The sequence below is a fragment of the Mobula birostris genome, chromosome 11 (genome assembly GCF_030028105.1).
Source record: "Mobula birostris isolate sMobBir1 chromosome 11, sMobBir1.hap1, whole genome shotgun sequence".
NCBI lineage: Eukaryota > Metazoa > Chordata > Chondrichthyes > Myliobatiformes > Myliobatidae > Mobula > Mobula birostris.
Window position 1 is genome coordinate 19,917,663 of NC_092380.1, and position 16,660 is coordinate 19,934,322.

The window sequence follows — 16,660 nt, forward strand, 5'->3', positions numbered from 1 at the left end:
AAGGTGAGAAGAATGCATTAGTTCCAAGGAGGAAAATTTGTATTTGTTTGGCTGTAGTCATGTGTGGTTGAATAACAATTAAACTTGAACTTGAGATCTCTCACTTTACAGCAACAAAATACAGTTCACGCAGAGCCACTGGTTAGCATAGGAAACTACGGGGCGCAAAAAACTCCTACAAACAGCGTGGTGACCAGAGCATCTGCTTTAGTGGTGGGGGCAGAGGGATAATGACTCATATTAGAATGAACACCCTTACTTTAACACGGAGTTTTGCTATTTTACCCAGTTACTGGACTGTTGTGCTGATGCCTACAACATTCAAACAGAGAAATGTGTTTGATTTAATGAAGTAACTTTGATAGTTTGGGAATAAACTAGTAAGAGGAGTTTTAGCTAAGTCACTAAAATCAGTTGGTCCACAAATGGAGCAAGCAGGAAGATGGTCCAGTTAGCTTCCTGGTCGGTACAGAGCCCTGTGCTGTGGATTCAGAAATGCTGTTGATATTTGCTAATAGAATGGCAACTATCATTCTTTACTGAATCTGGCCGCCTTGTGACTTCAAGCTAACTAACATGATTGAGTTTAACTGCCCTCCGAGCGGCATTCTCAAATCGGAGGAATACAGGGGTGGGTGATAAATCAAATTGTAAAAATCGTATATAATTAATGTTTTCCCAGTGAATGCTGTTTATCTGATGCTCTGTGTCGGTGATGCTGCTGCAAGTAACTTTTTCTTTGCACCTGTGCACATATACACATTGGCCACTTTAATTGGTACCTCTTTTACCTAATAAAATGGCCACTGAGTGTACGTTGGTGGGCTTCGATGTGTTGTGCGTTTGGAGATGCGCTTCTGCACAGCACTGATGTAACGTGTGGTTATTTGAGTTACTGCCGCCCTCCTGTCAGATTGAACCATTCCAGCCATTCTCCTCTGACTTCTCCCATTAACAAGGCATTCTCACCATCCTCTGCAAGATCTAGAGACTGCTGTGCGTGAAAAATGTCAGGCACCGTGGCGGTGTGGCATTAGTGTGATGCTATTACAGCTCAGGGCGTTCTGGAGTTCAATCCCGGTGATGTTCTGTAAGAAGTCTCTGTACGTCGTTGCTGTGGAATCTGTGGGGTTTCCCCAGGTGCTCTGGTTTCCTCCCACAGTCCAGGTTCTTGCCGGATAGAATACAATGATCAATTAAATAGACCTGTGAGAAGGTTAGGGTTAATTGGGGTTGTGGGGTTGTGGGGTTGCTGGGGTAGGTTGGCACAAAGGGTTGGGAGGACCTTCTCTGCACTGTATCACTAAATAAATTAATTAATTCCCCAGGAGATCAGCAGTTTCTGAGATACTCAAACCACCCTGTCTGGCACCAGCAATCATTCCACGGTCAAAGTCACTTCGATCACATTTCTTCCTCATCCTGTTGTTTGGTCTGAACAACTGAGCCTCTTGACCATGTCAGCATGCTTTTATGCATCGAGTTGCTGCCACACGATTGGCTGATTAGATATCTGCATTAACAAGCAGGTGTACCTAATAAAGCGGCCTCTGAGTGCATGTACTTGTGCCTCTGACAACGAACTCAACTTTGACTGTGAATGATAACTATTGTTTATTTCTCTGTGGGGAGTCACATCTTGGCAGTAAAAGTGTTGTTGATAATGCAGCATTCCTTCTGTGATCTTCTCAGGTTGTTCTACCTGCCTGATAAGTGAGGGTACTCCTTGTAGCTGCCTTTCAGAATACCAGATGCTATGCTTCAGTGCAGAAGTCTGGTCCTCCATCTACTGAACGCTGCTGTAAGCTTTTCACTCCACCTAGTGTACATGACAATAAATTCCTTTGACTTTGACTCTGAATTCTTTTTGAAGAAAGTCACCCCCTAAAGATGAACTCGCTGGGTGGAATAGCCTGGATACAGTGAAGATTGGAAGGCAAACAGGGCCAGGATGGCTCTTTAAAGAAATCTGGGATGCGGGGGGAGGGGAGTCACTGCTTCAGTTAGTCATGGGATGTTAAAAAACAGGTTGCCAAAGTTGTCCTGATGAATGGACTCAGCCCGAATGTCAACTGTTTACCCTTTCCCATAGATGCTGCCTAGCCTGCCGAGTTCCTCCAGCATTATGCGTGTGCTGCCAAAATTAACCTTACTTGCAGTTTGACCCCACTCAGACGAGGCAGAGCGAACACAAGCTGGGCTGAAAAACAAGCCGACCCACCTGCGCAGGGATGTGTGACAGAGAAGTATGCAGGGAATGTAATTTTCATTCAGGGTCTGAATGCATCTACAATTAGATTTATAGCTAGCTAGATAGATATTATCAGGTAGTGTGGGTGAATCATTCAATGAAAGAGAGTTTGGAAGCCACTGCTTTAAAAGCTGCCTGTCATCTTCCTGTTTAGTGTGGACGAATTAGCTGGCTTCCTTCATGGAAACATTTCATCGTCACCCTGATCTAGCAATCTGATAGAGGTGGGTACAGATGCGCAAATCTCCACTTGGAAAAGAGACCCTGATAACATGGGCCAGCGGGCTTCTCCAACATAGTTTCTGCCTGTTTGTCCACACTTGCAAGCAATGGCTTACTGCTGCAGTATTCTCCATGGTTGCCCCGTGGCCACTAGCCACAGAGAGCCTTAGCAAGCATTAGAAATGATAGTCCAAGCTGAGAAAGCGGTGAATGAGACAGGCACAATATTGGGCATGGAGTACCAAATTAGGGAAGTCATGCTGAAATTCAAAAGATTTCAAAAGGTACATTTAATGTCATAGAAATGTATACAATACACATCCTGAAATGCTTTCTCTTTACAACCTCCAAGAAAACAGAGAGTCCCCAAAGAATTAATGACAGTCAAATGTTAGAACCCCAAAGTCCCCCCCAGCTTCCCTCCCTCCCGCGCGTAAGTGGCAACAAGCAACAGTCCTCCCTCCCCCCGCCGGCAAAAAAAAGCATTGGCACCCGCCACAGAGCACTCAACCGTGAGCAAGGCAACAGCAAAGACACAGACTTGCAGTACTCCAAAGACTACATTGTTCACCCAGCATTTGACATATCACAGGCTCTCTCTCTCCCTAATAAGGGAGAAAGAGGTGTCTCCATCTCACAGTGAGTGGGGAGACATAACAAACAACTCGCTGGTTTACAACGTTAAAAGTCCGTTGCGTCACTTTTTCCGACCTCTGTGCCCAAAGATCTCGGGTCTCTGGGCACACAGCCTTAGATCTTCCATCTCCCACGACACACCAGTCTTCTGCTCGAACACCGATTTCCGATCCCCCCCCCCCCCCCGAAAACTCGGTCCTCCGAAAGCAAGCAAAGCTCTTAGGCCGAGCCCTTGGTATGCCGAACAACGTCCAGTTATGAAACCCCATGAGCAGGTCCCATTTCCACAAAGGACCATAGTCAGCATGCAACTCCAAGTCAGGGTCTTCAAAAGAACCCTGAAAGGGAAAAATAGGGATATTAAAGGTGGAAATAGAGCTGTTTCCAAAGATGCAAACAAAGGAGTCGCCATTAATCTTACAACATAACATGACGTCAAAAACTTGGACAAACTTCTATAATTATGCAGGTGGTGGAGAGTATATTGATTGGCTACATCACAGCCTGGTATGGAAACACCAATGCCTTTGAATTGAAAATCCTACAAAAGGTAGTGGATTCGGCCTAGTACATACACTGGTAAAGCCCTCCCAACCATTGAGCACATCTACATGAAACATTGTAGGAAAGCAGCATCCATCATCAGAGATCCTCACCACCCAGACCATGCTCTTTTCTTACTGCTGCCATCAGGAAGACAGTACAAGAGCATCATCGGGAGTCAGAGAGTACCACAACAGAGAAACGTGCTCTTCAGCCCATCTCATCCATGTTGAACTGTTATCCTGCCTAGACCCACCTACCTCCACCAGGACCATAGCCCTCCCATCTATGCACTTATCCAAACTTCTCTTAAATGTTGCGATCGAACCTGCATTGACCACTTGTGCTGGCAGCTCCATCCACAGTTGCACTACCCTCTGAGTGAAGTTCACCCTCAGCTTCCCCTTAAATATTTCACCTTTCATCCTTAACCTATGACCTCTAGTTCTAGCCTCGCCCAACCTCAGTGGAAAAAGCCACTTTACCCTATTTATACCCCTCATCATTCTGTATACCTCTATCAAGTCTCCCCTCATTCTCCTACACTGCAGGGTATAAAGTCCGAATCTCTATATCGCAAGTCCTAAAGTCTCGGCCACATCCTTGTAAATTTTCTCCTCACTCTTTCAATCCTATTGTGTTTAATTCAGGTTGCATATAACGGGAAGAGTGTGAAGTTATTAAAGAGTATTTATTGAGATACAGCGCAGAATAGGCTCTTCCAGCCCTTTGCGCTGTGCTGCATAGCAATCCCCCAGTTTAATCCTAGCCTAATCACAGGATAATTTACGATGACCAACTAACCACCCAGGAATGGAGAATACATCCTGACATGAAAGGGTACGTTGCATCAGAGAGGCTTTGGACTGGACAACTGAGGGGAGATCTGGCCATATTAAATGAAGAGATATCTGGATGCAAGGGATCACAGGAGATCTTCCCCTTTGGTGGACAATGAAGACGAGAGATCCTGCACGTACAGAAAATCCAGAGCAATGCAAACACAGTGCTGGAGGAACTCAGCAAGTCTGGCAGCATCTATGGAGGGGGATAAACAGTCAATGTTTCTGGCCAAGACCCTTCCTCAGGATTGGAAAGGATGGGGGGGGGAGAAGGTCAGAATTAGGTGGAGGGGAGGGGAAAGTATACAAACTGGCAGGTGAGAGGTGAAACCAGGTTAAAGGGAAGGTGGGTGGGTGGGGGGAGGGGAGATGAGATGAGAAGATGGGAGGGGATGGGCAGAAAAGGTAAAGGGCTGAAGGACGAAACTGATAAGAGAGTATAGTGGAACATGGAAGGAAGGGAAGGAGGAGGGGAACCAGAGAGAGGTAATGGGCAGGTAAGGAGACAAGAAGGAGCAAGACGGTAATTAGAATGGATAATGGAAGACGAAAGACGGGGGGGGGGGGCGTGGAGAAGGGGGAGAAATTACAAGCTGGAGAAATCAAAGTCATGCCGTCAGGTTGGAGGCTACCCAGACAGAAAATGAGGTGTTGTTCCTCCAGCCTGAGAGTGAGCTCATTATTGTAGTTGGCTTCCATTTGCAGGAATCAAGGCCATGGATTTACACAAGGCAAGGTCCACCTGAGGCAATGTGACAAAGACAAGATCAGACAAGATCATCCTGTCTTTAAGAGTGACATTTGTTGCAGGCAAATGTTGGTGAGGGCACTGAGGAAGTTCAAATCCAAGTTTATTGTCATGGGCATACATACCCATGGAAAGTATGGCCTGAAAACTAGCTTTTTGCAGCAACAGCAAACATGAAAAACTTGTGTTAACATAAACTTAAATGAATATAGAAGCAGCAGTCCTCTTTGTAGCTGTCCCTGTGACCACTTGCTTCTATCCAAACCTCACTGTAACATCACGCCCTGAAGTCTGGGGCAGGAGGCCCAGTGATCCTCCCAACACGCTCCGCCATTCCGGATGGTCACGGCTGATCCTCCACTTCAGTGCGGCCTCCCTTCCCTATCCCCACGTCCATGATTCCCATAATATCCAGAAACGCACCCGTCTCCGTTCTGAATGAACTCACTGGCTGAGCCTCCCCAATCCAACTGGGGAGAGAATTCCAAAGGTCCAGCACACTGTGTGTGATGACGTCTCTCCTCATCTCAGTCCTAAATGGCCTCTCCTTGTTTGCACATAGAACAGCACAGCACAGGAACAGGTGCTTCGACCCACAATGTTGTGCCGAACCACTAACACTAGTAATCAAATGCCCAATTAATCCCTTCTGCCTATCATTCCTGCATAATATTTGCCCATCTTGAATGCCTCTGTCAAATTTGCCCCCACCAACACCTCTGGCAGCACATTCCAGGCAGCCATCACTCTCTCTGTGTGAAAAACATCGTCACACATACATCTCCTTTGTACTACCTCCTCTCATCTTAAATGCATGCCCTCTGGGTGCTACACCTTTCAACCCTGGGAAAAAGATACTGGCTACCTCCTCTCTCTACACCTCTCAACCTTATAAGTCTCCATCAGGGGCCGGCTGGTGGCGCAGCGACATTGGCGCCGGACCCAGGAGCAGAGGTTCCCGGGTTCGAAACCAGTCGGGTCCACCCCTGAGTACGCTTTCCATCCGTGCTGGGTTGAGTGTCGAGACCACAACTCGACCTCGTAAAATAAAGGGAAAATACTGCAAAAATGTGTGTGAGGAGTGGCCATCCACACAGTGTCAGAGTCTCAGTCTCTCTCTCTCTCTCTCTCTCTCTCTATATATATATATATATATATGCTGAGCCAGAGGCACCCCTCGTCCAGGGGAACTTCCACCTGCTTTGAATCTGTTGAACCCTCTCACAATTATGCCCATTTCAATGAGACCTTCTCTCATCGCCCAAACCCAGAGAATACGGTCTTTCTTCACATGGTAAACCCACCATCCCCAGGAACCTCTTTGCGCTGGAAAATAATTGTTTTAATGTTCAGCAGTACTTGCACAAACAGCTGGGCCTGGATTGCACGCTCCAGTCTCTGAAATGAATTAAACATTGTCCCCAAACCAGGCCAACATCCCCCTGAGAGCTGAGGATTCGCCTCACCCTGGGCTTTGGGGGGTGCTTGGGGCGGACAACCCATTTAGCATTCGATATCCAGACCCTGTGACTGGAGGTGGGAATGACGGGCAGGGGGGGGGGGCAGTCCCAATAGGCTGGATTCACCTCAATGTTCTATCAGACACCTTAGCAGATGACCACCAGTTATAGAACATAGAACTGCACAGCACCGTACAGACCCCTGTTCACCTCATGTTAAAGGAGGCTCTGATTTGTCTGACGAACACAGTTATTCATGATGACCGCCAACTCACAGGTAGTTTGGCTTGGTCCTGGGCCTCCTCAGATGGCCTGATGTTAATTATGGCTGTTCCATTTTAGTAACAGTATCTTTAATTCCATGAATTTTACCTGAGGGCTCTGAGAACTGTAACGATGTTTCACTGGACCAGCTATTAGCAACCCTGGGGGCTCAACAAGGCTCTAAGTTACTACTGATGGTGAGGACGTGGATGTGGGAGGACCTACAAGTATCTGGGGCTGCATCTGAATGACAGACTCCCTGTTACTATTGATGGTGAGGACGTGGATGTGGTGAGGGCCTACAAGTACCTGAGGGTGCAACTGGATGGCAGACTTGAGTGCTACGCCAACACAGAGGCTGTGTACAAGAAGGGCCAGACTCGCCTCTACCTCCTGAGGAGACCAAAGTCCCTTTGAGTATGCAGACCTCACCTTCACATATTCTACCAGTCTGTGGTCTATGTGGTGGTGAGCTGGGGCAATGGCATCAACACAGGTGATGCCAACAGGCTCACTAAACTGATTAGAAAGGCTGGCTCTGTTATAGGAGTCAAACTGAAAACACTGGAGGCTGTGGTGGAACAAAGGACCCTACGGAAAATCCTGGCAATCCTAGACAATGTTTCTCACCCTCTGCGTGCCACCTTGGCTGAACAGAGGAGCACTTTTAGTAATAGACCAAGATGACTGCTGCTTCAAAGAGTGTGACATGAGGTCATTCTTACCTTTGCCCGTTAGGCTCTATAGTGAGTCAACCTATAGCCGGGGGAAGTGATGACACCCTCCTGTTAGACTTTTTGAGGTAACACTGTTCATTCTTTCTCACTTCTCTTCTAATATTTGTGTATCTGTGCACTTGTAATGCTACTGTGACACTGCAAGTTCCTTCGGAATCAACAAAGTATCCATCTATCTACATAAATGATGCTGTGTCAATGAGATGATTAAGAATCACCCGTCCCAAGTCCTTGGCTGTTCTTGAACAGAGAGGCCCAGTAAGTATTTCAAGGTCACTTAAGTACTTTGAATTGTTCATGTCAGTGAGAATAAATTTGTTAATTTTGATTATTACATCAGACAGAGCAGATGCTGTGCTGATGAGAAAATGCAAGAAGAATGGATTGTGTTTAATATTTGCTCAAATGGTTATTTGCAGATAGTCATACAGCATAGAAAAAGGCCCTTCGGCTCATCTGTTCAGCATTGAACTATTCTGCCTATTCCCATCGACTGACACCCAGACCATAGCTCTCCACATTCCTCCCATTTGTGTACTTACCCAACCTCTCTTAAATGTTAAAAATCAAACCCATCTCATCACTTCTGCTGCAAACTCGTTCCATCCTCGAAGGTGAAGCTCAAATTGTTTTATTTCTCTGTTTATTTTCAGATACAGTGTGGTATGAGTCCTTCTGGCTCAATGAGTTTCACTGCCCAATCAACCCCAATTTTAATTCCTAGCCTAATCATGGGACAATTCACAATGAGCAATTAACTTACTAACCAGTAGGTCTTTGGACTGTGCAAGGAAACCAGAGTACTCTAGAAAACCCACATGTTCCACGGGAAGGATGTACAGACACCTTACAGATGATGTCGGGATTGAACTCTGATGCCCCCGGCTGTAATAGCATGGCGCTAACTGCTACACTACCGCCGTGTCCATGGGTTTAACGGTGTTCACTGGACACTTCCCAAAACAGGGTCCCACATTGCCACAAGTGGGCACAGAGGACGAACAGGTTGGGGATTGTCCGTCAGGCGACCTGGTAGTGCAGCGCGTGACGCGGCTGAACTCAGGTGCTGTCTGTGTGGAGTTTGCACGTTCTCTATGCTTTCCTCCCACGTCCCAGTGAACCCGTGGCTCGGTGAGGTAATTGGCCGCTGTGAATTGCTCCAGTATAGGTGCTGGCAGAAGGATCAGGGACAGCTGATGGTAACAGATTATAACTGCTGCACAGGGTACTCTGGCAATAACACTTTGGTGAGTCAACTTTGCAGAAGTTCTTATGAGCTTCAGTTTTGTGGTGAACTTATACTTTGTGGGTTTTTCTGATGTCTGTACTGTGCACGCTCATATCTGCAGATCAAACCACCAGATGCTGGGCTCTCTGTAGCAAGCACCTCACTCCAAATGTCTTAGGGGCAGCGTGGCCTGATCTGTACATGCAAATTTATATCTCATCCTGAACCCGGGAAAATTAAGCTCAATTAATTATATAATCCTAGACCAAAATGTTTTAATGTCATATACTTGTAGTGCACGAAGAACGGCCCTTCGGCCCATCTCACCCATGCTGACCAAGTTGCCTGCCTGCGCTATTCCCATTTGTCTGTGTTTGTGTAATGAGAGACCTTAACGAGAATGGCTAGAACCCAAATGCTGAGTATCTGAGGCTGGGATCGAGACACGGTATGAAACTGAAACGAGAACTCAGCACTGAACAAGACCATTGGAGATAACCCAAGTTGATTTGAACACTGAACCTCTGTTCAGGCAGTCCTTAAAAATTAAAATCCTGATGCCAAAACATGGTAGACAATTAGCAGGACTGTTCTGGATCATTAAAGGGGCTATGCCAGTTATCCATACTCTGGAGAATTAGAGCATTGGAATTGCGGAATGGGCGCGGTTGGGTGTGCATCGTAACAGCTTGGTCAATATCCTTCTAAACGTTTTTTTATCTGCAATCCTGTGCAAATGTTCTAATTATAGACAACCTCCACCACTTCCTCTGGTCCTTACTCCTTTCTTTAAAAAAGTTGGAACTAGTGTTAGTAACAGTCAATAATTTGTTAATATGTTAGTAATAGTAGATTTCTACAAAACCCATCCTGTCCACTCACATCTTCACAGGAAAGAAATTTTCTCCAGCCCCACAGCAAAGCAGTAGAATCTGAAAAAGCCTATGAGCCCTCACGGGAACGCAATCAACACCCCACCACCACTGACTCACTAACTGCCAACTTGAGAGTGATGTCTACATCCTGAAAGGGATTGAACTAAAGGTAGAATAGAGAGGGCATAGGAAGTGCCAGAGGACCTGCTTTGGTTTGCGGATCTTATTGCAGACTTAAGGAGCACATTCAACCAAAGTTATGGAGAATGGGGTAGTAGACTCGATGGGCTGAATGGTCTAATTCTGCTCCTATGTCTCAAGGTCTTAAGTGTTGGTACAAACTCCCAGTACAGAGTTCAGGATTTTTAATTCTTGCTCAAGTCCAGAGAGCATGGAAACCAGGTATCAGTTTACGGGGCATGACGTTGTCCGGTTTGATATTACCCAGAGGAGATGACGCTGGGCGGACTTGGACTGGACTGGCACCTCGTGGAGACTAGTCACTGCTCCCTTTGTCCATACAGTGGCTCTCAGAACTGCACGCAGAATCAGATTTAATATCACCAGCATGTGTCCTGAAATTTGTGGCAACAGTACAACACAATATATGATATTATAGGAAAAAAATATATATAAAAAAAAGTATATATACATATATCAAACAGTTAAATAAGTAGTGCAAAAGCTGAAATAAAAACATAGTGAGGTCGTGTTCATGGGTTCTGTGCCAATTTAGAAATCTGATGGCAGAGGGGAAGAAGCTGTTCCTGAATCGCTGAGTGTGAGCCTTCAGGCTTCTGTACCTCCTTCCTGATGGTAGCAATGAGAAGAGGGCATGTCCTTTGTAGTGGGAGGGGGCCTTAACGATGGACACCACCTTCCTAAGACGCCTCTCTTTGAAGATGTCTTGGATACTATTGAGGCTGGTACCCATGATGGAGCTGACTAATTTTACAGCTTTCTGCAGCTTACTTCGATCCTGTGCAGTAGCAGCGACCCCCACCCCCCGCCTCCCCATACCATAAGGTGATGCAACCAGTCAAAATGGTCTTCATAGTACGTTTGTAGAAATCTCAGTGTTTTAGGTGACAAGCAAGGTGGGCAATTGCTTGCTCTCCATATCGTACTGCTGTTGCTGGCTTTGCAGCAGCAGTCCTTTCTAATTACATAATAAAAATATAATTTACAATAATATGAATTTCTTATTGCAAGTTATAATTTTAATTATATATTAATTTAGATAAGTAGTGCAAAAAAGAGCAAATAAAGAAAAAAAAGTGAGGTAGTGTACAAGGATTCATTGTCCTTTCAGAAATCTGATGGCAGAGATTAAGAAGCTATGCCTAAAACATGGTGTCATCAGGCTCCTGTAGCTTCTCCTTGATGGTAGCAATGAGAAGAGGGCATGTCCTGGGTGATGGGATTCCTTAATGATGGGTGCTGTCTTTAAAGGCACCACGTTTTGAAGGTGTCCTGGATGCTGGGGAGGTCAGTGCCCATGATGGACCTGGCTGAGTTTACAACTTTCTGCAGCTTTTTCCGATCGTGTGCAGTGGCCCCTCCGTACCAGACAGTGATGCAACCTGTTAGAATGCCCTCCATGGTACATCTGTAGAAATTTGTGAGAATATTTGGTGACATATTAAGTCTTTTTTTTCCTCTATTTCTTTTTGCACAGTTTGCTGTCTTTTGCATATCGGTTGAACGTCCAAGTTGGCACGGTCTTTCATTGTTTCTGTTATGGTTATTATTTTATTATCGATCTATTATGCCCGCAAGAAAATGAATCACAGGGTTGAATATGGTGACATTATGTACTGTAATAATAAAGTTACTTTGAACTTTGAGGCATGATGCACTGAGCTGTATTCACAATGCTCTGCAGTTTCTTGTAGTTGCGTATAGTTGAGTTGCCAAGCCATGATGCATCTGGTTAGGATATTTCTATGGAAAATGGGGCCTGATGTGACCTGGGCAGGTATCTCAGCCAATCAGACTCTGAGCGAAGGTTGGTATGGCTTCAACTAGAGTACTATGGCCTCACAATTGCACTACCTGTACCATACTCGTCCTCTGTCGGTCTGGGTTGACCACGGATATTACAGCCTAGCTGTCAAGATACACAGGCTAGGGCAGTACAATAAGGAGAGCAAGCTATTGCCCACGCAGCTAACTCCCTCCCTCCACACACATCTGATGAACCCAAAGTAATGGCAGAGACCAATACAGTTTGGCACCAGCAGCATCTCAGGAGTTACCAGTCAGCGTTAAACTCAATGCCCGAGGGACTCCAGCTCCGGATGTTTCCGCCTCAGGGGTTTACTCCCGAAGCTACCTCCACAAGTGGGCGTAGCCACAAGCCAGCGGAGGTTTGAGATCAGAGTTCTCCTTATCCTAGATGAGCTGCCAACCACAGCTGACCAAAGCAAATGACGGAACAGACTCAATGGGCCAAATGGCCTACTCCTGCTCCTATATCTTATGGTCTTTAAGGTGCCGGCATCCCGCCTTTGCCCCTTCTCCTGTAAACAGAAGCAGTTCCGCAGGGCCTAGTGGCTAAGCCACGTGTGAAGGCCAGGGGCTGGACTTGGTTGTCAGAGGCGATCTGAATTGCACACCATTGGGAGCGTTTAATAGGGTGTGGGAGCTTGTCTCCACTTCTGCCCCTAGCTATGACAAGTAAATTACAGAGGAGTCTGATAGAATAGAAGCAACTATGTAGAATTAATCACTGTGGATGAATAGTCAACATTAGTTAGTTCACCTTCCTGGAAGATGACAAATCTAACCCTTAAAAGGAAACTGAGTGACTGCAGTACAATCCCCACATGTGACATTTGAGAAAGGTCATTTCTTACAGAGGAAACAGTTGCACAACTTGCGAGAACTGAGGCAGTGGGCCTGGGGAAACTACTACTCCTGGGGTCACTGCAGCAGAGGGAGAATGACAGAACTCTTTAATGTTAACAAGATTGATATTTGCAGAGAGCTGGCCAAATCAGCTTCACTCTAACAAGCCAAGTCCAGCAGTTTGCTGCCATACTGCTGAAGGGGAGGGGCTGAGTGGTGGGACAGTTCTTCACTTGAACACTGGAGTTCAGAGGGATGTTCCCCCCACCCACCCACCATCCCCACCACCCCCACCCTTCCCCTCGCCTAATCTTGACCTCAATTCACGTCAGCAGCCGCTAACTGGTAAGCGAGTCCCTGACCCCCGACCGGTCTGTGTCCGCGTGCATCGCTAAATGTTCACATTCAGATCGGTGTGGGCCGATCTCCACCTGACCCAGCTCAGTGATGAAAATCGCAACAACCACAGATGCTGGAAATCTGAAATGAAGACAGAAAATTCTAGAAACCCCCAGCAAGTCAGGTAGCATCCGCGGGGAGATAAACAAGAGTTAATGGTTTGCAGATGAGGCATCTTTGCTATAGGGACGTGTACGGGGTCTAAAATCAGAATCAGGTTCGGTATTGCTGATGCCCGTCGTGAAATTTGTTGTTTTGTGGCAGCAGGACCATACACGACATTAAGTATACTACGTTACAATAAAAATTTAAATACATAGTGCAAAAGAGGAATAGTGAGACGGTGTTCACGAGTTCAGAAAGCTGATGGCGAAGGGGAAGAAGCTCTGGCTATAACATAAATTTCATCTTCCGGCTCCTGTACTTCCTCCCTGATGTCGGTGATGAGAAGAGGGCATGAAAGATTCTGCCCTGTGGAACTGTGCTCAGCGGGTTCTGGGAGAGGATGGCTGAGCACAGGGCCATTTAGGGTAAGTCCTGCACAAAGCTTTGCCTTTTGAATCTTCTGGTGACTCTCAGGCAAGGTAGAAATTGGAAGTGCAAGGAATGGACAATGTCTAACTGATGCATTTATATTTCCATTCCCCCCCCCCCACCTCACACAAGACTATTCAACCCATCATCTCTATGCTAGCTCACAGAACAGCCCATTTTCCATTTAACATGTTCTTCCCATAGTCCCATCAAACCCAGGTCCATCATTTTACATGTTGATGGTCATGGATTTTGCACCTAGAAATCCACGTATACTTACCAGTCTACCGAGGGTTTGTGCAGGACACGTTTTTATTGACACAGAGAGTGGCAGGTGCCAGGAGCGGTGATGGAAACAGAAGAATTCAAGAAATTTTTCAATAGATACATGAATATGCAGGGAATATTTATTTTTAATGTCGAGGTACAGCAAGGAATAGGCCCTTCCAGTTCAATGTGCCACCCAGTGACCCACCTACTTAACACTAGCCTAATTGCAGGACCAATTACAGTGACAATTTAACCTACTAACCATGTCTTTTGAAACTAGAGCACCCGGAGGAAACCCACACGGTCATAGGGAGAACATAGAAACTCCTTACAGACAGCACTGGAATGCAAGTTCACGTTCAAGTTTAGGTACAGCTGAATGAAACAGTGTTCCTCTGGAGGTACACAGTACCAACAATCTTACACAGTACAAGACACCTACCGCGCACAAGAGAACAAACATGTACAAGATATTTAATTTAACTCCCGACTCTGATGACAGAGCTGTAATTAGACCACAAGACCATAAGACCATAAGACAAAGGAGCAGAAGTCGGCCATTCGGCCCATCGAGTCTGTTCCGCCATTTTATCATGAGCTGATCCTTCTCCCATTTAGTCCCACTCCCCCACCTTCTCACCATAACCCTTGATGCCCTGGCTACTCAGATACCTATCAATCTCTGCCTTAAGTACACCCAGTGACTTGGCCTTCACTGCCACCCGTAGCAACAAATTCCATAGATTCACCACCCTCTGGCTAAAATTGCCTCACAATAACCACTACGCTACCATAGCACCCAGAATACAGGGTTATACTGTAGGTTTTGTGCAAGCACAAGAGATTGATTTAATTTGGCATCATGGTCAGTATAGATATTGTGGACTTAAGGGCCTCTTAAGTACTGGCAGACCACAGTACGTGTGCTTGCAACACTGTGTGTCCGACAGAGTGATCAGCAGCACTGGGGCTCCACAGGGGACTGTCTTGTCTCCCTTTCTCTTCACCATTTACACCTCGGACTTCAACTACTGCACAGAGTCTTGTCATCTTCAGAAGTTTTCTGATGACTCTGCCATAGTTGGATGCATCAGCAAGGGAGATGAGGCTGAGTACAGGGCTATGGTGGGAAACTTTGTCACATGGTGTGAGCAGAATTATCTGCAGCTTAATGTGAAAAAGACTAAGGAGCTGGTGGTAGACCTGAGGAGAGTTAAGGTACCTGTGACTCCTGTTTCCATTCAGGGGGTCAGTGTGGACATGGTGGAGGATTACAAATACCTGGGGATACGAATTGACAATAAACTGGACTGGTGAAAGAACACTGAGGCTGTCTACAGGAAGGGTCAGAGCAGTCTCTATTTCCTGAGGAGACTGAAGTCCTTTAACATCTGTTGGACGGTGCTGAGGATGTTCTACGAGTCTGTGGTGGCCAGTGCTATCATGTTTGCTGTTGTGTGCTGGGACAGTAGGCTGAGGGTAGCAGACACCAACAGAATCAACAAACTCATTCGCAAGGCCAGTGATGTTGTGGGGATGGAACTGGACTCTCTGATGGTGGTGTCTGAAAAGAGGATGCTGTCCAAGCTGCATGCCATCTTGGACAATGTCTCCCATCCACTACATAATGTACTGGGTGGGCACAGGAGTACATTCAGCCAGAGACTCATTCCACTGAGATGCAACACAGAGTGTCATAGGAAGTCATTCCTGCCTGTGGCCATCAAACTTTACAACTCCTCCCTTGGAGGGTCAGACACCCTGAGCCAATAGACTGGTCCTGGACTTATTTCCTGGCATAATTTACATATTACTATTTAACTATTTATGGTTTATTACTATTTATTATTTATGGTTGTGACGAAAACCAATTTCCCCCGGGATCAATAAAGTATGACTATGACTCTTCCCTGTACTGTTCCGTGCTCTCTGTTCTATTATACAACAAACGGAGATGTCTTCTGTCCTCTTCCTTCCAGACATGCCTCACTTCCTGGACTGGTTCGTTCCTGTCTACTTGATGATTTCCATCCTGATCCTGGTGGGGTTTGGCGCCTGCATCTACTACTTCGAGCCGGGCCTCCAGGAAGCCCACAAGTGGCGGACCCAGCGGCCCATCACGGAGAGGGAAGTTCGGAAGACCTTGATGATCCGAGACAACTTGGGCTTCAGGCCGCCTGAAGTCTGAGCCTCCCAGTGAGACTGCCACGTCCGCCCAACAGATAATCACCGTGTTCTCAACTGGCAGTGCACTTCATGGGTAAAGCAACCCCTACACCTGTTAATCACAACCAAATCCTTTAAATTGTCCTTCTTGTCATCACATGGGGGTTACAACTCATTTTTAATTTGGAATCTAAAGTTGAAATGAATGGTATGATTGCCTTAATAACTAATGGTGCCATTACAGCAATATAGCATAATTATACATGTAGAAATAGTGCCAAAAATGTGATCATATTGGGTCCACCGTCTGCAAAGCCCAAAACTCAATAAGAGATCTTAAGCCTCTGATATAGACGTCTGTGGAAACCCTCACTATAGGGAGGTTATACTGTATCCACCTACTCTCCAAGGACTAGCCGACTTCCCTGTCTAGTCTCAGTGGTGAGGTCTAGTTTCCAATACCCACTGGTTGTGTGGTAGGTCCCCCTCCCTACCAAGGAGTTACCTCTGGCTAACAAAGGAGTTTAAACACAGTTTATTGCATTTTTACTGATACTGGTTTAAATTTAGACAAATAGTTATTTACACACATTTAAAACTTGCAGAGGATTTCTGATTCAATCAAAAATTTCTGA

The 16,660-nt window shown here is 46.0% G+C and overlaps 1 protein-coding gene across 1 annotated transcript; it reads left to right on the forward strand.

The window, feature by feature from the left end:
- The first annotated feature begins 15,840 nt into the window (after window positions 1-15,840).
- Window positions 15,841-16,047, forward strand: LOC140205427 (small integral membrane protein 45). The gene has a single exon (XM_072273029.1). The coding sequence runs from the start codon at window positions 15,841-15,843 to the stop codon at window positions 16,045-16,047; it is 207 nt and encodes a 68-aa protein (XP_072129130.1).
- The last annotated feature ends 613 nt before the right edge of the window (window positions 16,048-16,660 follow it).

Bases quoted from the DNA above. Each gene is read 5' to 3' on its own strand.
- LOC140205427 (XM_072273029.1), top strand. From the start codon at position 15,841: ATGCCTCACTTCCTGGACTGGTTCGTTCCTGTCTACTTGATGATTTCC.